The sequence below is a fragment of the Trichogramma pretiosum genome, unplaced genomic scaffold (assembly GCF_000599845.2).
Source record: "Trichogramma pretiosum strain Unisexual culture from Peru unplaced genomic scaffold, Tpre_2.0 scaffold7, whole genome shotgun sequence".
NCBI lineage: Eukaryota > Metazoa > Arthropoda > Insecta > Hymenoptera > Trichogrammatidae > Trichogramma > Trichogramma pretiosum.
Window position 1 is genome coordinate 216,562 of NW_019641639.1, and position 27,971 is coordinate 244,532.

Here is a 27,971-nt window from a genome sequence, read left to right on the forward strand (position 1 = left end):
AAAATATCGCTTCTTGCTTAAATAACCGGTTTTTTTCTTTCAGTAACAAGATTTTGTTTATATTTTTGCATAATTTTAATCATCTATTGTTTCCAGTACTTGATCAAAATAAAAATGCGTACTGATGTACAGATTATTTCTCTTTGTCATGATGTATTTCCATTACAAAGTAACTGATTTTAAGTTAGATTCAACCCCGGAAGGTATACCAAATAAATGTATGACAGTGTTACTGCCTTCTTTTTAGGTAACTTTAATATTGATGAAATCAAGCATGCATTTTGAATTAATAAAATGATTGTTGAATCATAACTGTCGAATAAAAGGTACCTCTTTTTCTAAAAAATGTTTATAAGGTGGTATTGAATTGGAAATGGTCACACTGTGAGCAAAAAGTAATGTGTTGTTCTGTAAATTATTTAAAAAATGGTTAAAATAGAGCAATACGCGGAAAGGGCCGCCTGTTTCTCTGAGCCGTACTACTTATCTTCGGTTAAAAAATAAAACCTGCCATTGGTTCAATCTATTTTTTATAATTGTAATACGCAGATTGAAGAAGTTACATAAAAAATTCCTCTAGCTAACACAAGTGGCTGTTTTAGTCACTTAAAATCATGCACAATATACTGAATTACGCGGTTTGTTAAAAGCGAGCTTTTCATCCTTGATAAAGATATTTTATATGGAGGGTGGAAAGTGTATATTAGACCAAGTCCTCGCGGTCGCAATCCTCGTGATAGCAAAGCGAAAACTCGTCGTCCGCATTCCAATGGATACGCGTCCGCGGGTGACGTTACATACATAATATTCCACGCACGCAGCTATCTCTTCGTATGTAGCCGCAAGTGGCACTTACAATGCATCCACAGCATCGGCAGCTGCATCCAGCATGCGTAAACATAAGGATTGAGTAATTCGTTCCTCGGCGCGTGCTCGCGTATACATGTACGCGAACGTGCGCGATTATAGCCGAGACGATTATCACAAATGCATACATAGCTAGCGTTTCGCGCTGCCGCTCGCTCGCTAGCTCACGCACCTGTTTACGTAATATGCATATACAATACCTATATAAACATTTGTGCTATTGCCTGCGCTTTTGAAGACCACATTGGCAACTGCACTTGGCCTATTGTTCTTTATAGCGTTTCTAAAATGATCTTTCAGCTATTTCTCGCTCTCTCCATCCAACATTATAGCGGCAAATATGCATAACACGTTTTCAAATCTCACGCGTTCTTATTACTAGGCGTGCAGATTTTCATAATCGTGCTAATTTTGAATTGGATTGGACAAATATAATGACATCGAGTTATGTAGACACGTAACGAAAATATCAATTTCCAATGTTGTTATTACACATCGACGGCCGATGATGTAATGCGTCGTAATATTTGTTTACATTATTGAGTGCAGCTATCGATACGTACAGCTGAGGTATGCCGGCTATGTATTAAAAAGTGAAAATGGACTTGTCGTCGAGTCGGGAGCGCCGCAGCAGTTGCCTCGTAAAAGGCATGCCTTTCCGAGCAGCATTCGAAAAATTTGCACGAAACTCACATGTTATGAGCTATATTTGTGCGATATAGTCTATCGAGCCAGATATCCACAGCACGTGAATGGTAAATAGACACCGTACACGGCGAGAACGTATAGGAAAAAACGAGAGCGAGAGAAAAAAAGTGGATGAAAAAAATTGATGTGTCATGGCGATTTTCATTCATGCTCGCACGCAAACGCGTAGTTGCGTACACAGACAGAGGCAATTTCTGCACGTAGCTGCGCGGACATTCGATTTCGTAAAAATACCCGCGCGTATATAATACGTGTATACGCATGTGCATTATTTTGTGTCACGCAGGAGAGAGTGAATTATTTCCGCGATGTAGCTCGCGTGCATAGAGAGCTCGACGTAATTCGAATGATTAGCTGCAGTTAATGCCGCAGCCGCGCTCGGAGACGGAATTATATGCCGTCGAGTGTTGCGACTTTCATTTTCAATAATCCATCTCTCGCTTAGAGGTCTGGTGAGCGCACGGGGAGCGCGCCCGCCTCTGCGACTAAGATGACAATCGTACAAATTAATTAAGTCAAGGCACACACGCGGGACTGCACACACACACACACACACACACACACACACACACACATACACATATATATAGGTACGTGCGCATTTCTGCGGTCTTGGGATGAGTATAACACATATACGGAATAACACAGCTCGAAGAGTGAAGCGAGTGCAGTGCCGGCGTGGGTCGATGTTGTTAATTAGAGCAGACGTATGGTTTTATATATACACTCACACACACGTACGTTTGTTTACCCGCGTATAGACACACACATCATATATATAGAAAATGTATATAGATATAGGTATCTCAGTTGGGGTATTTCGGTCGATATTATATTAAACTGGCAAGGAATGTGCGGTGCAGAATTTTCTTTTTCGCTTCCAGGGGGAGAGCCAGCTGCTCGTTTATGTTTGCACGATTCGCGTGATTGAGATGGATGCTTCGAAAATATACGAAATTGCAAAGTCTGGCGCGTGCACGTAATGAAAATCGCATCTCCGATTCTGCATAAAAAAAAGAAGAATACCGCGCTCCGTTGTTATTCTTTGCTCGTGTGCGCTCGTGCCCAAGCTCTCTCGAGCTGCATAGAAATATATCGCGTTCTATTTTCACGCGCAGAACACACTGATACAACAGCCATGAGAGTTGAACTTTGAAAAAAGCAAGTGTTTGCGAGCAGACTGTAATATAAAATATATATGTTGTAGAGAGGAGTATGGAGTAGAGCTGGAAGCTCGCGCGGCTGCGCGAATCGAAGGCCACATCTCTCATAGAACAATTGATTTAAGCGAAAAAGACACACGAACGCGCGCGGCTATACGGCGACGTCGTTTATAATACGTATAAACAATGAGTCGCTTCTGCTGCGCGCTTCCATGTGTCATCTCAAAGGAAGTATCTAAGGCGCTGCACCGGCGCAACTTGGTTTCTTTTTTTCCACTGTGGCATTGCCATCGTTCTTGTTTTTTTTCTCCTTTTTTTTTACGTAAGATGAAAAATAGGTATCGACTGCGTTCTTGGCTGAGATAACTCGTAAGCGCTATTGCTTTAGCTATTATAGAACTGAGCTTTAGAAATGAGCGCTCGAACGTTTTAACGATTGCTCGTGATCGTTCGTAATTGTTATTATCTATCTCTCTCTCTTTCTCTCTCTCTCTCTCTCTCTCTCCTTATAGTAAACGTGATCAACATGTAAGATGCGTATTTTCGTCTCACGGAACGAAACGCAAAAAGTATCGTCATTATTTATCATTTTCTTTAATTTTTTTTTCTCTCGCGTCACGGGTACAGGCGATACAAGGAAACTTTAGCGCGCGCTCCTATGTCAAGTGTTTTCTAGTCATCTCGACACGTGTGGTTAGCAATAAAAACAGTTTTTTGCGACTTTCTGAAAAGATGCAATTATATGCGCTAGCTCGACTCTCTGCGTACACGCACGCGAGCCATGAAAAATGGTTACGCGCTCGACGCGGAGTTTTGTCGATAAAATGCAATTTCATGCCCCTTTGCAACTTACGCACTACCTAGTTTCATATTTTTCGATTGATGATTCAACGTTTCAATTCATAAAAATGGATGAATTTAAAAAAAAATTATCATACGTAAGTTTATTAATTTTCCAGTGATATAATATGAATTTTCCAAAAGGCGGATAATGCTAGAACGACCGCTCGATAATACTTCTTTTTTTTACTTGCTCGCAGATGATAAAAGTGAAAAAATAAAATAAAAAAAAATAAAAAAAGTATAAAAATCTATAGCCATTCCCTTTTTCTACGACGACGGCATATTACGACGACGACGACGACAACGTCGGTAAACAAGAACAGCAACAACGGGTGTTTCTATTCGAGGAGTGAGCTTCAACCAAGCGTAAAAAGTTGCAATCGAGCGCACGGATCTGCACGGCGCGAGAGCTGAATATATCTATGTCTATAGCTTGTCGCGGGAATATGATTCTCACCCTACATAGAGAGAGCAGCGCGATATATACGAACGAAGAGCGAGCAACACAGTTTTCCTTCTTTCTACCTATGTCTCTTTCCTTTTTTCTGTTATATATATGTAGCGCTTGTAGTATACGTACGTGTGCGTTCGTGTAGATATACCATAATGGCAGTAGCGAGACTCGAATAGCTGTTGAGCCAGCCGGAGCAATTACAACAAACCGTGATTCCGCCCCACAGTCAGCCGCTCTTCGTCACTATATTGCACTATTCCCTTTATCTCCCTTTTTTTTTTACTTTTCTCCTTCTCTGTTCTCTCCTTCTACTATACATAAATATACGTGCGCACAAATACATACCTACAGCCCGTTCGGTTGTTTTGTGAGCAAGGGTCATCAAACCGCCATAGATCGCTGTTTATGTACAATGGCAAATATTTGAGATTGCGCATATCGGAGTATCTATTTTTACACCTCTGATAAAGTTTATTATAAGTTATATCTTACTCGTACGCTAACAAGAATAAGCCTGAAAGAGCGAGAATTTGATGAAAAATAAACGGTGTAGCACGTTGCAAAACTTCCAACGTGAAAAGCATCGAGTAAACGAGAGCGAAAAATGTTGTTGGAATTTAATAAGTCTACGAGAGGGGAAAAATAATTACATTTTCATATTGTAATGAAGCTCGAAAAGAAAAACAAAGGCGCGATAAAATGTCTATGAAATATATGTCGCAGGTTAACATTACTTCATTTATAGATATGAAGTACTAGTATCAAAATTTACAAGACAAGTCGTCATTAAAAGCCTTATTAAAAGCACAAATGTAACGTAATAAATACATGACATGCTGATGATATACCGAGAGAGCGTACGTGCCTTTTTTGCGAGCCACCGACGCCTCCGCAGGGACCATGGCTGCTTATACACAAACCTTGACATACAGTGCAGCGGCAGCAGCATAGCACCTGTGCGTGCGCGTGAGCGATGTGCGGAGCTATATACATATACTATTACGAGCGCGAGCGAGTGACCTTCGTGCACAGTCGCGCGAGGGATACTTTTTTGTCGCTGTCGCGACTTTTCAGCAGCGCGATGGGCTTCGTGTTTTCCGCTTTGTCAACATTTTTGCACGTTTATAAGCATTGTGTTCTGGAGATGCAACGATGTCCAGATGAATTATTTCAATTTCTTACGATTTGATCGAAAATCGGACTTTATGAATTCTTAAAATAGCCACGATTGACTCCAAGCAAAGTCTCGGTTATATTTATTAACTTGGAAGTGTTTATAAAGATTTTATAAAGAATGTTGCACGTGCAAACAAGAATCTAATTTTCTGCGATTTTTACAAAGAATAGGGAACTCACGTTTCTACGTCAAAAAATAGATGGAATATAAAGTGACATCAGAATAAAAACTCATTACGAATTCTTCATTTCATTATATAATCTAAATAAAAATAAATTTCAAGTACAAATCCTTTTTTTTTGTCACGTGGAAAGGCAAAAAATTAATTCTGAAAATATCTTTCGTCTAAAAAACATAAATTTACATTTAAAAACTCTTCTTACTTTTCTAGATTTAGTTTTAGTTTTTCATGCAAATTTGATGAAAGAATTTTTCATAAAAAAGACTATTTCAATCAAACGAACTACCACAACGACGAGATATAATTTTTTTCAGAATAAAAAAATTTCGTCCCATCATTTCGGGTTGAGCACCCCATTTTACATTCTAAATAGATTCTAACAAAAACCCAATAAAAAATCAATTTTAGTTCAATTTAAACCTCCATATAACTAGTAGTGACAAAACTCTTTTTGCGTTGCAGCGTATATATTATATTATTTGATGAAAACTCGCAAATCTTTTCGGCTGAGATCTCTCTTCTTTTTAACGCATAAATTTGATTCTTACCTATCTAAATTTGTTGCACAAAAAATAGTTGTTTTGTTTTTAAAGAAGGATGTTAACATAAAAATGTAATTACAATACTTTTTTAGCGGCTGTTGAGATGATTTTTTTATACTCATATGTGCTTGCGTTCAGATGCAAAATAAATGTTTTACTGTCCTATTACAAGCTTAATAAACTTGACTTATTATATTAATTTCAATTAAATTAGATGTATGTGAAAGTTAATGCAGAAATACATGTGGAGGTAACTTCAACTGGCTTTTCAAAGACTTTCGGATAGAGAGTGAAAGAGATATATTTATGTGGTAAATATTATAAACTTATAGTACTTTAGGGTCATTCTTACTTGATAAGTTTTTATCACTGCACAGAGTAGTATAATATAATAGAAAAAGTATCAATCGTTTACAAAGAATTGATCAAATATTAAAGTTTTTTGCTTGCTCACCGTTGAGTGAAAATTTTTTGTGTATAAAGTGAAACACACATTTCTATTCATTTTGTAAGGACATGCCTTGCGATTAATAGATGAACACCATGCATCAAGACAGGCTTCGGAAATAAGCTTTAAAAGCGCAGCGATTTTTTCTAAATGAGAGATGAAATCTTCGTGCATTGGTTGCACGTCATGCACGCGTACAATAAATGTAATGCTAGCGTGTTTTCGACCCCAAAGACTGGTCGTTGGTGGTTTCTCTCTCTATCTCTCTCTCTCTCTGTCCCACTCTCACGACCTACTTTTGCACAGTGCACTGCACAGTGTAACAACGCAGCACTGCAGGGGTAGCAGTACATTTTCCCCTTTACTTTTGCTATAATCACTCACAATAAGCAATCGTGACTTGTATTGAATGAATTTTTTGGTCAATAGATTTATCAGATACTGAAGAAGATTAATTTAAAACTTATTGAGTTCTGTAGAAGACTCCTTGTTTGCTTCACCCGGGGAAGCAATAAATATTTACTTACACAATTTTTTATATAAATAACTTTTATTATTAAATCCTATGTTTAATACTAGGTGCTATCAAAATGTATTACTTTGGGACATTGAGTATAGAGTTGATTTTTAAAGTGAAAATTTTAACTAGATTTTTAGTTGACTTCGTAATCCCCTTAAAATCGGATCCAACTTTTTTACAAAGGTACACCTGTAGTTATCATGGAGAATTTCTTTTGCAGGTTCCAGAAACATTCAAAAACGTGTGGACAAGTAGTATTTTTGTAATGATTTTTTTTATAAGCTCTTTTGTGTACCAAATACAGAAAATAACGTTCTTCGGATGAAACAGTGCCTGAGTTTTCAGAGTGAAATGTAGATTTGCTCGTGTATTTTGCAAACCTGTTGCAAATATTCACACATGTATGCGCCTATAGATAGCATGTATTTGTGAACTCGCGTTGAAACATAGTGGAGCGTAAAAAAACTTGGCATGTAGGTCCCAGCCGTGTATAATCAAGCTTGTTAGAGCGAATAATTGATCCAAAAGAGAGAGAGGAGATAATACTTGTGTGCACCTGCAGATTGTTCGCAGTGGCATACATTTTAATTCAACGATATTCTTTGTAAAATATAGCAGGAAGCAATTGCAATGTGTATTCACATAAATAATGAATATGAGAATGTCCTATGTACTTTAAGGAGGGGGTATAGTTAATTTTTAGTTATTTTTGCTCATTTTTGAGATTAATTTTTTGAAATCTAGTAATGAAAATGTAGTAATATCGATTTGTACACTAAAAAGCATCACTTCAAGAGTACTCAGCTAAATTTTTGTTGAAAAATATTGAAAAATGAGCCTGGGGCATCGGTTTGAAGAAAACACGTTGAAAAATGCGGTGTACACGATAACTCCTCGCAGAATCATCAGAAACAAGCCTAATGACATTTTTTTATTAGTTTAGAGGATTCTGAAGGTACTGACGTCGAGTTTTTTAAAATATTTTCATTTTTGAAAATTTGGCGTGATTTTGAAGTTGAAAAAATGGGAAAAAATCGAAAAAGTGCACTTTTTTTTTCGGAAAATTGTTGAAAAAAATGAAAATTTTCGCAAAAATGAAAATATCTCGACGTCACTACCTAGTAAAATAGTTAATAAATAACGGTGTAAAATTTCAAAAAGATCGGTCAATAAGTTTTTGAGATATGATGTACACCGTCTTTGAAAATGCTATTGTTCAGGAAACGCGTTTAAAGATTTTGAGGTCCAGTCCTTCTTCCTTATTGCACGTGCGTTAAAATGGCAATATCTTGGTTAATTTTGCTCCGATTGGCTTAAAATTTTAACTGAATACTCTTGAATGTATATAGAATCGAATAAGACATTAAAAAAAATATCGAAAATTTTTGCGAAAAATACTATACCCCCCCCTTAATAGGAAAACACAAATGGCGAGATTGGTTTTAAAGAGTGCTTGAAACTACGAAAAAATTTGATCAAAACATCATGATTCTTTTTGTAATTTGAATTTTTATTTTAAAAAATATCTAACAAGAATGTAATTTGTACTATTCAGTCAATTATTTTTGAGTATAGTTGCCTATATTCAAAGAGTACTGTAATTTATTTGGAAAATATTACACTCTGACTACAGGTGTGTAAAAGCAACGAAGAGTTTTCTTAGATTAATATACGAACGACACTAGATTCGATCAATACCCTTTGTTGAAAAAAATTTTAATTAAACTTTAGCCGATAGAGAAAAGCGACGATTACGAAACGCTGGCATTTTTCTTTTTCGTCGAAGGGTTTCGTACTGTACTGTACAAATCGATCAAAAAGAAAAACAATAGCATAAACTATATAAAATGAAAGGGCGAAAAAAATCGACGAACAGATCTAATCGAAAATTGTGTGGTGTTGTAAGTTACAAAGTAAATGCTTCGCTGAAACTGCTAAGATTACTTCGAGCTAATGCGCCGCAGTAATATCAACTAGCATAGATATATACACCTTGGGCTGCTGTTAAAGTACATACCTCAGAGCAAATTTTCGCGCGAAGCCCAAACAAAAGTTTAATTGCAGCTAGGAGAAACTGCAGCAGCAGTGGCTAAAGCTTGAGCTTAGGTTCTTTAAAACGCTTGCTTATAGTCGTTAGCCTACAAAACCTACCTAGATATGAGTACGCATATACATAGACACACACACACACACACACACACACACACACAACTGTTTTGTATAATATACATGTTTTGCGGTTGTAAGCGAACGGGGAATAAAGCAGAAGCATAAGGCGAAATTGCCGATCCACGTACGTCTTAATTAGATCGCTCTCATATTCGTGATAAAACGAAAATTACATATAGGAGCTATTCTGCACACGAGCTGCTGTGGGATAATCAAATCGATGGATCGATACTGGTGTGCAGCAGATGTCGGAGCATTTTGAGCATATAAGCGCGAGTATGTACAGACACTAGTCGAGTAGTGTATTGTAAGGCCATAATTATATTTTGTGGAATCTAGGTATATCACGGGCAGAAACAGCAGCTCTCCACTATCTACCTCTTGTGTGCTGCTGCTGCGTGTGTGGGATAATGCTAGCGGTGACGCTGTCACATTTAAGGACACACTGATGGAACGATGCGCCACGAGCGAGGATTATGTATGCCACCGACCGACATGAGATAGACGTGTATACGCTTATAAATTATATATTTGTTGCTCAACGCGAGAACAACTATGAGATACATGTTTATATTTTTCTGCTTCTGTTTCATCATTGTAAAATTGAATTTGGCTCTGCCGCTTTGCTTCAAGAGAGACAAGCGATAAAGAGAGAATTTTTCAACGCGCATTTTTCACTCTGCGCTTTTATTAGCGAGGAAAATATCTCTTCCGTGACGCCATTGTTTGTTGAGTGACATTCGAAACGTCACCGAATGTGCGGAATTCAGAATTGTAACGAGCTCGATCGTGTTTATTGGTAATTACGCAGTTTGGCGAACGCGAGAAACCACGGGATTATTAACGACGTGCTTCGACCAGAGTCCATGTCCACAATATCGAACTGGTAGCAATGTTGTCATTGCAATTACAGCAAATTCGAATGTTTGTATGAATGTTTATATTTTTAATCTAATAAAGAGATACCTTAATTTTTGAGCGCGATGAATATTTTTTCACTATAACAAAGGCTCAAAGTACTATTTTAATTATATTTTGAAAAACCTGTTAACATTACTTTTTGACTGATTTAACGAGTAGAGAACCGAGTACATTATTTAGGACACTACCTGGACAATGCTTTTTTTAATGTTTCTTCCTGGAAAATTTTGTCGCACAGAGCGAAACAATTTAAATAAATCAACAGAAGCGTGCACAATCGTTATCTTTTTTTTTTCAATTTTCTCAATGTCAACCTTTGACGCGTCCAGTTCTTCGAAGAGAATTCAATATATACATCCGCACGTGAAGTGGAGTGGGAATTCGATGGCGGTGCTCGAACGATTAAAATGTGAGACGTTCGCAGTTTAGTTGCGCATGTACGTGTACGACTCTCTCTAGTTGTATCTTTCACATGCAAACAAACGAATCCGAATCTTTACCGACTTCCTGTTTGCGAGCAAGACGCTAGCGTAGTGAACATTTTTCTGGATCTATTTACCAGGTATTGTTATCTTGAGGCACGATTTTTAGGTTTTTACTGCAGGTGACCTCAATTTTGCAATTGTAGGCTTCGCGAATCAAAGCAAGCCAGCTTTTATTGATCTATTCGTGCACGATCTCGAAAGTTTTAAACGAGGATGCGACGTGGCTTTTGTTTCAAGTTCATCGAACTTGATAAAATATTTGAAAATATTGAGATAGTCTACGTGCAGCTCTTACGAGGGAATGATAATACACGTAGCCCGAGCTCTCTCGAGTAAATGATCTGTCGTTAAATTCAATCGAGCGTAAGTACATAGGACCGTTATGTATAGTACTTGGTCTTCTGCATCAGAAGACCCTACGCGGGGTAAGGTCTTTTGAGAACAGAGGCTCCAAAGCACGAGGGGAAGAGTTGAGTGGCCGCACCCTTTTTCTCAGACAGGTGTATACGTTACTGCACTACCTAACGTTCAGCGTGAAACATGTCAATTCCATTGATAGCTTATGGACCCTATAATGGGTCATCAGCTATCGCGCATTTCAACACAAATATGTCTTTTATCATTTATTGCAGGCGCAATTAAATCGTTAGAAAACAAAAAATCACAACTTGAAGTTTCAGCAAAACTCAAATAAAGGTTGAATTTGTATTTTTCGGGGTTTTTTAGTTGAAGACTATAAGAAACTCAAATACTGCTCTGGAACAAAAATTAGGTTAGTAACAAATTGTAATACGTTTTTGAATAAGTTTCCATTAAAATTTTAGGTGCGAAATAGTATTTAACTCGAGGAGTACCAATAATACACAAGTAATTCTGTAGCTCGATTACGAGCAAAATCTAGGGAAATACTTAATAAGATCAATAATGAGCCGGCAATTTAAAGATTTAACGCGAGTTAAATACACGAAGTATTAATTGAAATTGGCTATGGCAACCTGGCAAGAGAGAGAGAGAACCGTTAGAATTAATTTGCGCATAGGTTTAACTTCGTATGAGCTTGAATGAGCTAATAATTAAAGCTGGGATTAGTCAGGAAAAATAAAGAAAAAGTCGTAAGCTTTTCCGACTGTAGCTATCGTTGCTGCGCGTTCAAGTCAGTATATTGGCATTATAACGCATCGCCGCGAAAGAGAGAAGGCAGTGAATTGGGTATTACGTCACACCGCGCGAGGCAATAGCAAATAAAGAAAACCAGGTTAAGGAGCTGCCTCATAATGCCACTGGCTCTTATTCATGTGGTCGTGCGTCTCGCGCCAACAGCCCAGAGGTGATAAGGACCCGGTGCGCGCCAAACGACGATCGCCGGTGTGCTTCCTGTCACTACTTGGCCGAGAGCTATGGAGCTGCCTCGAGTTGTTGCATATCGGGTTCGATATATATTATATGTATATGCCTGCATATGCCGTTAGCGGCTAGTGCCGATGGCCTCTACTGCCAGTGTCGCTGTTTGTTGCTACCGCTGCTGCCCGTGCTCAAGTTTTAGTTCTGATGATATTGTCAAAGAACGAGCTGGTTGGAAAATGAGTTGTAAACTGTAGCGCAACTATATATACGTACATTTGCAATCTGTGCACACACAAAACTCGTTAAAATGTACGAAGAGCCGATTATTTCGAACAGCCTAGTTACAAATGCAGGCACGCGCGCGCTGCGCTTATAATTAGGTCGAATTTTATTATTATGCCACCACGCGTTCACGCCTAAGCATCTTCGTCAATGAACCGATGTTAAAACTCGTTTCATTGAATTTATTGATAAACTATTCCTCGAGCTGCCATTCGCACGAACGCGTACGTAAGCTTATTATTTGCCGATATGTCTGCGCTGCACTTTATCATTCGCCGAACGGATCATTGTAAAGAATTTGCTACCTTTTTTCTCTATAAGTTCGATTAGAACAATCAACTGTTAAACTAGTTAAACTCATTGTTGATGTATGGTTTAATACTGTCCCAGGGTCCCGTGCAGTTATCGCATGCTCTGGGACTTTATTCTTTTGCGGTTTAGATCTGCATACTACTTTTTGGACCCTGCGGCCTGAAAATAGCTTTTCTCGTTTTAGGCATAATTTAATCGCGTATGTGCCGCTAGTATGAAAAAATGTACATTAACTACGAATGATACTTCAGTTATGTGTGTGAACCCCACAAATAGTAAAATGATTAATTAACCAATTTACTTAGATTAAAAACAAAGATTTCAGCTACCGCTATTTGTTCAAATATAACTTGAGCTAATCTTAAATTGGGCTAACACAAATTCACACGGTATAATTAATCAATGTCTCGGAAAATGTCGCTGAAAATATCACTATTATGCGAATCAATTACTCGGGTAAAAATAAAAATAATCCTTCTTGATTATTTGCACTGGAGCCACAAACTTCGATGACCCATTTTACCAGAAATACCGAACATACGTTTGATTGTAGGTTTAACATCGTGACGCGTTCGCATGTCGACCAAAAATGCGAAAGACGCACACTGACTTAATTAAAAATCAAATGATATTAGATATAAAATACTATTACGAGCCTTTCGTAAAGCAAAGTTTCCTCTAGATGTTCTTTTTTTCATTTATTATTTTACGTTAATTGCCTTTTACAGTTCTCTAATTTTCTCTAACAATGCCATTTCCTCTGCTTCATTTCCTTCGGTGAAGCTGTTGTAAAAAATAAAGCCCTTGATGGTCCGTGAGCATATCCAGACTCGAATAGGAATGGAATAAGGGTCGAAACAATTTTCTCTTGGATGATACACAATCAAACGAAAAGTCCATTTAGGATTAAACATCACAGAACGTACGGACGAGTTGAAAGCTCGATACGTCGCTGGAGCAGCAGTTAGTCGCCTCTCTCTCTCTCTCTCTCTCTCTATTAAGTGAAAACGGTAAATTGCAACGCAGCAGTAACGACTGAAGAAAAAAAAGCAAACACCAAGTGGGAAGAAATATATATATATAATATGTGTGCGTATGTGTGTGTTTGATACATAGTACACGTTACACATACATAGAGTGCACGAAGAAGCATATGCAGCGCGCAGTAGCGGTATTATTATAGCTGTGTAAATATATTATATATATAGAGTAAAAGAGGAAGAGAGAGAAAGAACGCCTTCGTCTCACGCTGGGCCATGCGAATATTACAATATGTATATTATAAGTACCGAGAGTACGTCGTTTGTGTTGCATTGTTTTTTTTATATACAATATAACATGTATCGAGGAAATTGATAGAGCCTCCTTTTTCGCACGTATGATGGATAGTATTTTATTCTATAAATCAATTTTTTTTTCTTTAATTATCACTGAGAAAAGGATTATTTCAATTAAAACGTCAAGTTTAGTCAGTGGATCTAGTTATCAAGTGATTTTTCGACTTTCGAGAACATTTAAAGCCATTTTAATCAATCTTAGTCGCGGGGTGTTATACCGTTATTGTGACACGATTTTATCTGTTCAAGTTAATGAATATGATATGCCAGAGAGGTATGAAATTTGCACATTATTCATGCGCACCTGTTAGCTTGCTCCATGTACGTTATAGATTTTCATCGTCATTTTCTCTCAGCGTGTCTTTAGAACGTACGATAATGTAAATCCACCCGCTGATGACGTTCTATACATAATACAATGGCATGTAAAATGGAGAGATAGAACGTATTTAGTGTGTGCAGCGACGAAGACGATAGCGATGCGCGCCCTTGTTGTGCGGTTCAAAGCTGCTCACGTGGCTTTTGTAAACGCCACATACAAATTGCAAGAGGGAGAGAGAGAGATATAGATTGCTACAGTAAAGCAGCACTGATACAGCCACTGATCGAGTTTGACCCTCCCTCGCATGTACGCTGCTCGCTTTTCTCTCGCACTCGCTTTGAAGTGGTATTCTCACTGATGCTCTGATATATATATTGAATATATAGTCCTCTGGGCTTTTTCCCACCGATGTATAGTCCACTGGCATGAATCATCGTCGAGCAGCCATCGTCTTGTGAAGCATTTAAATGTGCAATCGAGTATCTTTGCGCCTGCGAGCAAGTGCTGCTTTGAAGCCTCTCCTCCGTACGAGCTTTAATGCGCACATCATGAAAATACTCTTTAAATCAATACAAGCGCAGAGAGCTCGTTCGTTCGTTTCAGCTGGATTGATTTTTACAGGAAGTTTGTGGCAAGTTATACAAATTACAATTGCGAGAAGCGACGGCGCATGTATTCAAGAGTTGCACCCTAGAAACTTTAGTTAAAATTATTAATTCATTCAACTACATGAGATTCAATCTTTAAATATGTATTTTACAAAGCTCATTCTCACATATAGTCAATACTTGGATCCAAGCTCAATCTAATTGTTCATTAATGAAAATTAAATTTTTATCGCTAGAGATTATAATATAAATTTGTATGGCTGCTACACAAACCATGAGATGGAACCAAGCAAGCTTTTCCTATGTCTGCTATCATTTATAAGTAACTGTATTCAACTCTATGTAGGATAAACCCACTGTATCCGACCACCGTGACCTATTATATAAATAGATGGTAGTTTAAATGAAATTGGTTTCAACTTCTTCAAATATCATTTGTTGCAAAAAAATTTATAGCTGCACTTGAAATTTATCAACTCTATTTTGTCGTACGATTTTTTCTTCTAAATTTCAAGGAACATATGTTTTCATTCATAATGCTGTATAAAGTTCATTAAGAACAAAAATATAACTGAGTCTAAGTTAATGTGATTGATAATTCAGCAGTGGCGTTGAAAACTGGAGCATTGATGTTTTTTAATTTTAAAGATTAACACAACTATAGGATTTTTAAAAACTTGACGTTTTATTCTTCGTTGGTTCGAGTGGTTGTAAATTTAACCTACTCCTATGCGAATATAAATAAAACTCACTCAAGCACTTGACCCTAACCTTTTATTTAAGATTGAGAATTTTAGGCGAGATTTCGCCTAATTTCTTTAATTTTAATTCTTTTTCGATTGCTAATTCTTTTAAGCCGATTATTTACTTCCTTCTATACATTTTTATACTAATTCCAATGTCGTGAAAATTTAATTGAGCATATGAACTTACGCTAAACTAAAAGCTTTAGCCGATGCAGCTTTATTGCCGCCTGAAGAGTAGTTTTAAGTAGCTACAATAATTGACGGTTGCGAAAACTGAAGAAGAGATACATCGAATCATAGACTCATTTATCAGATGTCTCAATTGTAATCGTCTTTCATTTGATTAAAAATTAAATTAAGATAATTAGAAGAAATATGTGATACTAAAAGAGGCGAAACAACATCTCAATACCTACATTGATGTATTTGATAGTTCGATAATTAACAGGTGCAGCAATTTTTTTTCTTTTGACAAGTTAATTTATAGAGTGAACAATGCTTTCCAATATCATGTTATCTTGTTTGTTGCACGCAAAAAAAAACATACTTCCTGCAATTAACGCACACAATTTTGCGTAGTAGTATCACAAAATCTTACCACTGCGTATGCCATTGTTGCTGCATTGCTGTTTGTTATACCGTTTAGTTATGTAAGTGTGGATGATTTCTCGAAACCTTGTGAGCAAGGATTATTAAGCAGATCATTCAGTACATTTAATACTTTTGTAAGTACATAAATTGTAATCCATAACATGAATGAAAAACTTGGTACAGTATTTTTGTACAATGTGTACACACGAGTATTTTTTATAGCTCATTTTATCAGTTAAAAAAATAAAAAATATAATCGTTTATAGGTACCATATGTATACACGTATACATTGAACGCTCAAAGATATTTTGCAGAAAACAGAGTGTCGTTGTTGTTACACATTTCAGTTATAGCAGCTTTACGTAATGCATGCCACTTTGTTGTAATGTTATTTGCAATCGGCACATGTTATTTTATGTTGAATACGTAATAGGTTCAACAGAATATAAATGGAGTAGGATATTCATTCACTGAAAGTACAAATGTTGCGTTTCTAAGTTTTTTCTTTTTTTCCTGATCTGTCATTATTTTTTATTTATAGAACGAATTAATTTTTATATAGAAAATGAATTTGAAACTAAAAACCGAATATAATATTATATAAAAGTAGGTTATATTTGTTCTCTCTCCGTATATTTTTATCTTTGGCTATTTAATGTTACATATTTATGACTAAAATCATATGTCCGTGTCATGAAAATACAGGTATTTACATGAAACATACAATTGACCCTATGTACTGTATCAATAAACAAATATGTTGAAGAAAAAAATTTATTATTTGTAATAATTTCATGTACACGCCAGGATTTTCTGATTATCATTACAAACTTTGTTTAAAAAAAATTCAAGCTTGTTTTACATTCATAGTACGAAAGCTTATATAAAGAGTCTCTTGACGCTATTTCTACTTGTGTAAAAGAACACATTAATGTACAGCCACATTTTGAGAGGTTGGCCCCTGAGGCAAGGCCTTTACCTACGTCGAAAAATCAATGATGCCCTCATACCACGTAAGCATCCATCAAGACAGCTAAGCTTAGTACTTTGCACGTAATTAACATCCTATGCGACGAGAACGTCAACTATTTTTAATATATATATGGTTAAAGTGATCATGTTTATTAACTTGAATAAATCAAAGAATCTTCTACAAGGACGTAGAGTCGAATACCCATTGCATGTGAATCGCAAATTATTATTTTCTTTTTTTTTTGATAAATTGTTAATATTTCATGATCGATTGTGGGCGTGGGTTGCAACTCACGAATACCAATGCAATAAATCCTAAAACAACTTTTCGAGTCACAATCAAATCTAAGAACTACGAAAACATAATAACACATAGTATTATTCAATGGCGCAATTAATTTCATCCCTTAGCCACTCAAGAGATGTTAAAGGATAATGTCTACATCGAATAGAAAAATTATAATAAACCACAAAAAATAGATTACGTTGTCGACTGTACTTAAAAAGGAATGACGTAGCAATGAAAATACTGCTTATCTTGAGCTACCTGTTTAATATACCTAAAAAGTATATACATCTAAACAGCAAGTTTGAATCTACCCTTTGCACGCGATAAAATACTTTGACCTTAAGAATGAATAAATATAAATTTAAGTTTACCAAATTTTTATGAATAATGCATCTACAAACTCGTGTGAATGTTCAAAGATTGGGCTTTCTCGTGCCGAAGTCTATTATAATTGCGCACGACGCTCACGTTACAGCTCGCACATGCGGATATATTTAAAACTCGCGCGAAAGAAAACAACCGCTACTATTACGAGTCGCATATTATTGATTGGCTTTGAACGATTTCTATTCGTGCCAGGCGTTCTAATCTCGAAGAAAGAAACGTTACTTGGTATGAGCTGGTATCAACAAAGCTCAATTTATTAGTTTTGGCAAGGTGTATTTTTCTTGCATTTCGCATTGGCGAGCCAGAGGTCCGTCAAGTAGGATGTCTACTTTGCGATAGGATCCCCCTACAGTTCGCGCGTATTTCACGCTATTCCAGAGGGCACGGCATGCGCTACGACGCGAGTAACACGTTTATAGCGACATCAAAGAGTTACGAGGAAGGAAAAAAATGATATCACAGTCGTGCAGAGCACAACAGGACTCGATAGAGCATCGAGGCTAAACTGGTTTTCTCTTCACAGAAATTGCAGCGACGCATTTGTAGCGCTGCAACTCGAGTACGCAGAGAGCTGGGAAAACTCGGTAAAAAGCACGCGTTCGGAGAAAAGAGCTTAGATATTATTTCGAAAGGGCCAAGATTTAGTATACGATTCTTTGTGTACGTAAGTAAAATACATCCGTGTGCGTATACAAGAAAGAGAGAGAAAGAGATTATGCGATTTCGAGAAAGTTAAATAAGCAGGATTTTATTATTGCGATGTACAAGCACGTATACGCGCGCGCGTACACATTTATATACATGTAAGATAAAGCAGAGCGAAAAATGAGTAGACTAAGAGGATTAGGACTTTGGAGAGGAAGAAAAACGAGTGTGTTACCCCTTGTGCTTGCAGTCTGCAGGCATAGACGGATATATTACATAGTCGCGGCGATAAGGAAGGGTGACGCGCGGATGAATGTGGGTCGTGTAATATAATTATGTCGTTGAAAGGAAGTATAAATATATTAACCTTTTTTCCCTATCTCTGTGCCACTTGTGTACAGTCTGTGGCGAGGTAAATTTTGCTTCATAGCGTATATGTGCAAGCGCCCCCGATCGATATTCGAACGTTGCGGCAGAAAAGTTCGCAAAATATAATATTGATCAACATTGGAAAAAAGATGAAAAGACCTCTCTCGCGAGCAGTATGTTTAATTGGAAAGCCGTGCACGCGTATTGGAAAACAGCTTTTCGCCGAATGAAAAAGTAAAATCCATCTCTCTTTCCTCTCGCAGCTGAAAAGAGGAATGTAATAGTTTCTTTTACGATCCGCAGTTTGCGTATAAATCAATATTGTCCCTGATTTTTTTCATTAAATCGGCAAACTGAAACGATGATTCGCGCGCGCTATCAAGTCCATTATTAACGAGCGCAAAATATTTCATATGCATAAAATCCGAGAAGTTACTTTGTTAAAAGTGGGTATAAAAAAGCAGACGGTAAAACTCGAATTACAATCGATCCAACTCCAACGTAGGAGCGTGAGCGAGCCAGAACGCGCGTGCAGCATATACACGGAATCTAATCCATTTTACTCACTTATACGCTCGCCTGTGTGTCTGGGCGACTCTTGACTTTACAGTCCACGACTACAACACAGCCGGCAAACAATCGCATACACTCACACACACAAACACATAGTAAGAGAGTATAAGTACGTGTGCGTGTGCGAGATCGCGTGCCTGTGCAAGCTATCGCGCGAAAAGCGTTGCTTTCTGCGCGGTATTACCCTATACACGCGTTCGCGCGAAAAAGGAGAACGAATAAGCAAAGCGCGCGGTGCTGCTACTACTACCTAGCATATTGCATGTGGAAGTCACGTCCAGCCGTAATATACATGCGCGGCTCAGACGGTGGCGATGCTAATGTATATATTATTATATATAGTAGTGTAACGCGCGCAGAGAACCGACCAAGTTTTCTCTCGAGCCTCCGCGCGCAGACTTTAACGGTACTCAGTCTTTGCGAAGGCACAACACGTTTGCAGTATTCCATCCTGCCATCGAGCATCACGATTACGCGTCTCTCTAAGTAAAATATACATTTATACTCGCTCGCGAAATTGCTCCGACGATGAATTACTTTTTATTATTCGCGGACGCTTCGCGTGGCGCGCGCGAGTCACTGCTGCTGCAAAACGTGGGGAGAGCTTTGCGCAAATATTTTTAGCGACTGCGCTTTACCGAGAGTGGCTTTATTCTTGGGCTTCTTTGATCCAGCGTTCTATACGTACGTCTGTGCGTGCACACCGACACTGAGATAGGGGATACACACGCCTGGCTATAGCTGCGTAATTTTAAGGATACGACGACGATCGATCGCCAAAAAATCTCCCAGAAAAAACGAACTATCGCGCACTAGATTCAATTATATTCCGCACACATAAGTAAATCTTTTCGTTCGATAGGAAATTGATAGACGCTTGTTCAACATCCGATCGGTGACAAGAATCGTCGGTAAAGCATTACTTGTTCGAGTCACGCACAAGTAGATCGTACACGCATACGCGCACAAAGTAAACGTTTGATTCTCTCGGTGTCTCGAGAGCATACCAAGAAAGGATATTGAATTAATCCTCGAAACATCAGTATAATTGCTTGACTGTATAACTTGCAATTCTTCGTAGGGTATAACGGTACAATGCATATGCGAGCTTCTCTGCGCGTCTCTCTCCGTGTGCAGACTTGTGAATTCCTTAAGGCGAATCACAAGAAAGGGCATAACATAAATGAGGATGAGAGAGTGAGTTATTACAGTTCTAGCACTGCATTTCTGGATATGAAGATTGTATTTTGCTTATTTAAACAGTGTGAGTCATGCGTACAACTATGTAATTTAGTTAAAAATGTCCTGCATGTAGCGAGAAGAATCGAGTTCGTTTCGATATTGCCTCTGGCTTATTCGATTAAAATTATTGGAGATTTGATACAGCGACGGTTAAGAGAACTAACATATAAGATTTGTTATTTTTTAAATATGCCTCGGAACTTACACGATGCAGAAATTACTTACTATAGAAAAAAATATAACATAATTTAATAATAATTACAAAAAAAAAACACAAGCTCAAAAAAATAATGGCTCAGGCAACAGTATATCATTATTTTTTAACACATTCACATAATGACTTTGAAAACTCTATATTTAATTATGTGTAGAACTTTTAAAAATCTCTTTTCATAAAAGTATAGATCATTAGGTTTTGTGTATGAACAAATGAGTTTTTTCTGTAATTAGGTTATCAAAAAATATGGACCAATTCTTGATTGAAATGTATGCCGCATACATTTTTCATTTGAATTATAAAAGTTTCCTAAAACTTTTATTATTTTGTGTCTATGAAATTACTCTCACCGTGAACTCATTAAAATCATGAATTTTATTATCACCAGTATAATCCCAGCGATTCAGATAAAAGGTAAAAGCTTAGAATTTTGCAGTAGCGCACACTTCAAATGACTCTATTATAATTCACATAATAATAATAGAAAAGAATAAAGGACTTACCGTTGCGAGATACATCGAGCTCGACGAGATTCTCGAAGTTTTGTACATCGGGCGGTAGTCGGTGTATCTCGTTGTCACTTAATCCGAGCTTTCGTAACCTCTGGAGTCGAAAAAAATTCTGGAAAAAAGGGAATGATTAAAGAATGAAAGAATGTATACTGCGCGGGAGGAAGAGATATAAAAAAAGTGACAAAACGGAGAAAAACAATATCGTGCACTTAATGCTTGCGTAGAGTATTATACGAGTGTATGTATCGTGTCGAGTGAATATGCCACAGTCGGCATGTCTGGAGCACAGATTATGCGACTGTATTATGTACGATACATGTGATATATAGCTACAGTTTTACTTTATCAGAAGTCATCAAGTCAAAGACTTTACGATGCGTGTAGGTATATGAGTGATTTCTTTTCAAAGTAGCTGAAAGATTGGTGTAAGCAAAACGTCGGTGGCTTCTAATGCCTCAATACTAAACACGACAAGTTGAAACAGCAGTTTTATTCGAAATAATTTTTTACGTATCAAGAAATGTAATGAAAATGAGGTATTTTACGTCAAGTGTCCTAGCGACGGAAAACTCCCTAGACTAACTTGGAAGAATAAGTTGCGTGTTTTAGATGGGAAATTAAAATAATTTTTCCTATTAAATTCCTAAAATACACCTTCATAAAATTCGTCGAATCTTAAATTACATTAAAAACATTCATATACTCTTTTACACATCTTTGACAGGTGCGTACATGCTAGGTTAAACCTGTATGTCTCATATTGCAAGTTATGTATCAAACAGCGGTGACAAAACTCGACTTTTTTCAATCTCAAATATCATAAGAATACATGAAATGGAAATGGAAAGGATATGGCCGATATTAAATAAGCTGAGGTTTCAAGAGATGGAAGAAAAAAGAAAGTGAAAAGTTGTGAGATCGGAAAAAAGGAAAAATGAAATTAAAAAAAAAAGGGTAATAAAGAAAGAACGGCAGTATAATATCAAAAAAATAATAATAAATAAATAGATAGAATTCAAAACATGGAAAAACTGGTAGTAAACTTATACCATTCGATATGAAATTGAATTTGCTTTTACATTTTACAATGTTTCGATGGAATGGAAAGAGTCAAAAAATTCATATAAATTAGGTCAATTGAGCAAAAAAATCAGAAATATTTTGAACGCGATATCGTGATGTGGATATCTCATTACAGATGAAGAATAAACATCCAGTATTCAAGTAATAGCCCTGAACACAAGATGTAATGCTTGATAGATTGAGGATTGTACAGAGTATTCAAATTTTTGCCTCGTTTATACGCGTGGCTAAGAGGCTAACGAACCCAACTATTTATTCGATATTCACTATATATATGTAACAAGGTAACGTCATAGTATACGCGAGAAGCGCTCAAAGAGATAAAAACGGAGGCGAACGAACGAGAAGTTAGGCGAACAAGTTTGACAGCTCCACTAGGTGTATCAAAGGTGTGCTGTAAATGTGCATGTATATATGTATTATATATAGCAACAGATGAACAAGTCGTGTCGTCACTCTTGTCCCCCTCTTTCTTTGAGCCTCGCGACTTTTTCCCTTTCTCTTGGCGAATATACGTCCTTGCTCTAGCATCGTCGTGCCTTCGCTTCATTTTTTCTCTTCTCCTTTTTCTTCTTCTTTTTCTTCCTCTTTTTCTTCTCCTCGTTCTTTACTTTCATTACGAGTACGTTCAAGTGTGTATGGGGAATCACTCGTAAAGCACATACACACGTATTACAAACTCACACGAACGCGTAAAACCCACGAGCCGTCGACGCGCCGCGCCGTGTGTTCGGCACAAGAATATGCTCTACACAAGACTGCCTCATACTTATTCATATTCTACCTTCATTATTATCATTTCATTTTGGAAAATATGTTTCCTGCTGCTTTTATTTCTTGAAGATGGGCACGCGTAAAGTGAATTGGTAGTAGAAAATAAAGTTGAGCGTTTTTCAGAGTTGAGGAATGTCAGATAATAAGTAGCTGAGAAGGAGAGCATTTCTATGGATTCTCAATGTTGCTTTACTACTAAGATTTTTCCATTAGAATAGTAGAGGTCTTTGAATTCGTTATAGTTTTTTTTAACCAACAATTAGAATCATATTGTTAACTAGAATTATTAAATAAAAGAGAATAAGTATGTCATCTTTAGATCAATGAAAAAATATTGCTTTATTTACTTCTATTTCATGTGTATGTATTCTATTGTAGTTAAAAGAATGCTTATTTATCAAAATGACTCAATGGTAATTCTTATCAGAAGATTTTTTAATAAAGATTAGAGCCGATATTCCAATAATCGAGTAAGAGAGTAAGCAAATAAAAATGTCTAGAATGACAAGAATTTACTCATTCAAATAAGAGATAAATTAAAATGACACATTTTTCAACTCTTGTTATATCAAATAAGCCAAAGTATATTGTTCATTATATAATTTATTTTTGAAGCCAACACAATCACGTTTTGTCAAAACTACCAAGAATTTTATTCATAAAAAAACTCATCAGACTAGAAGAAAAACTTGACAACATACTAAAATGACTCATAAAATCTATGATTCATGAATTTATTTTCTGCATCTCTATAGTGTATTGAACAAGTTTCAGCTGCACACAATCGAGATCCTCGATGAAGATTTTAAAAATTAATGATCGAATCAAATGAAATAAACTTTCTTTCAAATGGTTTAAAAGTGTCTGTTTCAACTCTCACTGAGCTATTTAAATGATAGAGCCAGGTGTGTAAAATTCAAATTTTTACCCTTTTCTACACATCAAGCATCAACATTAATAACTTGAATACACGTTTTGTAATGCAATTCAAGAATGTAAAAAAACGATAGTGCGCGAACTATGAATGAAAAGAACATTCTTTTGAGTAAAGTAAACCACAAAGGACTCACCTTGGGCAGATCTCGGATATGATTGCCGTCAAGCAGAAGTTCCTCCAAACTTCTGGAATACCTCAGTATATCATCGGGCACAGTCGATAGAGAGCAATGTCTTTTATCCACGTACTCGACCTGCCTGTTGCAGCCCTTGAATATCGGTATGCAGCGAAACATTTTTACACTTTTTATTCTTCTTTAAATGTGACTCGTAAAAAACGAGCTGTTGTCTACAGTGGTGCACGGAATTTTGGCTGTTTTTGTTCCTCTTGCTCTTGCAGCAGCTCTGAGCAAGTTGATCGTTGGTAGCGTATTAGTTTGACGCAGCGCTGATTATGAACATCTGGGAAAATTGTAATTTATCGTTAATGTTGAGAATTTTTGCACGTTCACTTATTTTTGAATGGTGAAAATCTTAATTTTAGTTGTACGTTCGTGTAATAAGTGTTGTACTTTGTGATTTCTATTTAAGATTTTTTTTTTCAAAAATGCATAGTTCGAGTATAAATATGTGTGTGAAAAAATGAATGGTCATTGGAAAACAATTTAAAAAATGATATGAATTATGACGTAAAACAAAAATGAGCTGTATCGGCAGTGGTTACAAATTAAACTTCTCGTCAAAAGCGTAAAATGATTAAAAATAAAAAAAAAATTATTCGCTTTCCGTATTTTTTGACAGTTTCAAGATCATCGCTCGATTTATGCATAATTTAAATCATCGAGCTGCATTATTAAAAAGATTACGCGACCAAAAGTGAAAGTTTTTTTTGGATCGAGAGTCTTAAAATTGAGTAATTTCCTTTTTCATAACTATCCTTGAAATTCCATGATTTTGCTATTTCACGACCACCTGAAGCAGTTGCGCACTGACAGGGAAGACAGCTGATTTTTGTTAGGTATTTTTATTTTCCACGCACGTAGTAGAACGAATTTTTTGTCGGAGCATCGAAAAGAATGTATGAAAGAGTTTGGAGAATAGCACGGAAGAGTGGCAAAAAATAAATGCTGCAAAGTTGTTCACAGTTATCGGATGGCACTCGTGATTTTCAAATGAAAAGCACTTGACCAAGTCGGAGTTCATAGGTAAGTGTAAGAGCCGCGCATAGGCCCCGCGATACCTCATTACCGCTTGTGCCCTTCTTTAGGGGTTATAAATGCGATTAGACAGTTCGTATAAGGTGTGTGAATACTCGTATACGAGGCGCGTCTCAAGTCTCACGCTGCATTCACTACTCGAGTGCTGTATACGTGAATGTATGCATGTATCGATAGAGCGAATGAACCAGCGAGCGAGAAAGGCAGAAAGAGAGAGAGAGAAACTTCATGGTATGTGTACATGGCATGTGTGCAAGTACATATAGACATACGAGCTGAAAAGGAAAAAGAAGCCGACTATAGTACCTTTGGATTATGGGCGGCAGCATTGCGCCTGTAGGAGCGACCGATGTGTCATTCTCGACAACACTTGGCCATGGCTCGCGTGGACTCGTATATGGGCTTTCGGTCATGCAGCGAGCGTAGTAGCTTGTGGATGCTCTCGGGTCGAGCTAATTATTGCTATGCGTCGCCGTGTACTGGAGCAGAACGGTAATAGGAGGCACGATGAGGCCAACACACTCGCTCCTCATCGGTGATCGGAGTGTATATATCGGGCCCGACTACTGACTCCGAGAGAGTCGAGAGCGAGCGAGACGGAGTCAGTTTCACGCTCGCAGCCAGCCACGGTATGTACGATAGACACACACGGACACGCACGCACACACACTGAGACAGGACTGTAGCACACCAACACAGTAAGACTTACAACTTACACGTAGAGCACTTTACACGCGCGCGCAATCCACCAAACACGTTTTTTTAATTTGCACACACACACATACACAGAGAGACAGATGCACATGCACGCACTAATCAGCACACACACTCGTAGACGAACTTTTGTTTCGATTTAAATTGCAGCTCCGAAGGCGCGAACGACGATGAGGAGGCAACGACGAGGCAACAACGACTCCGTAGTATTACACAGACGGGGTGCGGCTGCTCCGATGTAACGCGAAAGCGTCTTTTTCTCGCCTCTGTACGCCACACTGCTCCGAACTTGTGTATCAGCACTGCATATACTGCTGCTGCTGCCTGCCTACGAGCGAAGGAGGGAAAGAGAGAGAGACGTTTTCGGCTGTCGACCGACGATGATAATTCTGCACTTTCACAGCGCTACTGCCGTGGCTACACTGAAATATCGCGGATGCAGCGATGTATAGGTACAACTATATACGCACACGGCCTACTCGGTCGACGTAGACGATGATGCCTCTGCTGCTATTATATACTTCCGTCTCTGTCGCGCCGTTCGACGATTCGTGCGAGAGCGAAAGAGATGGAAGTCGCGGCGGAGTCGGGGCTGTGCGCGCGGTGTGCCTTGCAATGCGCGTTCCTGACTACTGACGTCATCCAGCGGCCGATACGCAGGCCTGCTAGTGCTTATGCCGCCTGCGCCCGCGACTCCAGCGCCAAAATTGCCGTGCCACAGCCGGCCTCGGCTGCCTCGGTGGCGGATCTCGGTACTCGACTCGCGAGGCCGATTTCGCATATAAACCTTTGCGAGCGGCTCGCTCGACGATCCTGCTCTATTCCTGCGGTAATTCGCTGCTGCTGCTATTGCCTCGTGGCTTCGACGAACGGACGCGCGTACGAGTATAGGAGAGCTGCTGTCGCCGCCGCCGCTCGAGACTCGACTCTCCTACGCCCAATCGTGTATAAGGTAGTGCACGCGAATCGAGCGTAGATAACGACATTCTGCACTGCAAGTTGCAGCAACTCGCGGATCGCTTGTACACGCGAGAATCGCCATGATTGAGCGTTTCGCGTGTAGAGGACGCGAGCTCTCGGGCACCGCCGCGCGATTCGTCGATCATCGACAACGCGGCCTTTTTTACCTGGCCGATAAACCTGGGTTGATGACCTTTCGCAATTGCAATGACAGTCGATTACCGATCGTTTTGAAGCACTCAATGTCGCGTGTATTGCTCCATTCGACTCATGTTACCCCCTCTCCTACCGGCTGAGCGGAGGGCAGAATTCGTCCGAAAAATCACGTTTTTCGGTACTTAATTGTTCATAACTTTTGAAACGTTTGAGTCGTCAACTTGTAATTTATTTTAAAACCTTCGTTATTAAATTACCTTTCGATTGAGATAACTTCGAACAAAATCGCAAGTGGTATACTTGCCGAAAAATTCAGTTAACTTTAAAGTCAATTTTCTCCATGAAAATTAACTTTTTTGGAAAAACTTATACTACAGAAGAAAGAACAGACAAAAATCAATCGGAATGCATGTGCGCAATATTTTTTCAGGCCCAATTGCGCCGGCCACGGCGAGTTAGAAAAGTTGCGATACATTAAAAAATGCCCCGCGCGAGCCCACTGTCTGGCCGAGCGTGGAATACGTCATATTGCAACTTGCAAAAAGTTCAAGTGCGTACTTGCGCAGATCGCGCGCGAAAAATTCGAATTCGGTGCGAACGACGAGGTTGTAAGAATGGAGACAAAATTAAGATTAAAAATTTTCTACTTTTTCTTTTTTTACTTTTATTTTTTACTAATAATTTACCAAAGTCGTCTGTGACACGTTCGGATGGATAATATTACTCTTGTTCGTGCTTTGCTCCTGGTTGTTTTGAGCTTGCGTGATCTTGTCATTGAAAATATTTTTTAAATGATCTTGTCTACTGTACATATAAATATCGATTCCAATGCATTATTGATGAGATGATAGCCAAATAGAATAGTCGATGAGAAGAGAATTATGATCTTGTGAAAAAATTAAAC

General features: G+C 37.9%; 1 protein-coding gene across 8 annotated transcripts in view; it reads right to left on the minus strand.

Annotated features, from left to right (window-relative positions):
* The window catches only part of LOC106656215 (protein lap4), a 50,373-nt gene extending 23,806 nt beyond the window's left edge, over nt 1-26,567 (minus strand). For all 8 annotated transcript variants that reach the window (XM_023459566.1, XM_023459564.1, XM_023459568.1 and 5 more), the window contains exons 1-3: nt 25,544-26,567; nt 24,155-24,482; nt 21,219-21,336 (exon numbers count right to left, since the gene is read on the minus strand). In XM_023459566.1, the coding sequence (XP_023315334.1) occupies nt 21,219-21,336; nt 24,155-24,316 (280 nt within the window). In that variant the 5' untranslated portion in view covers nt 24,317-24,482; nt 25,544-26,567. The remainder of the gene's footprint in view (nt 1-21,218; nt 21,337-24,154; nt 24,483-25,543) is intronic.
* Between the last annotated feature and the right edge of the window lie 1,404 nt (nt 26,568-27,971).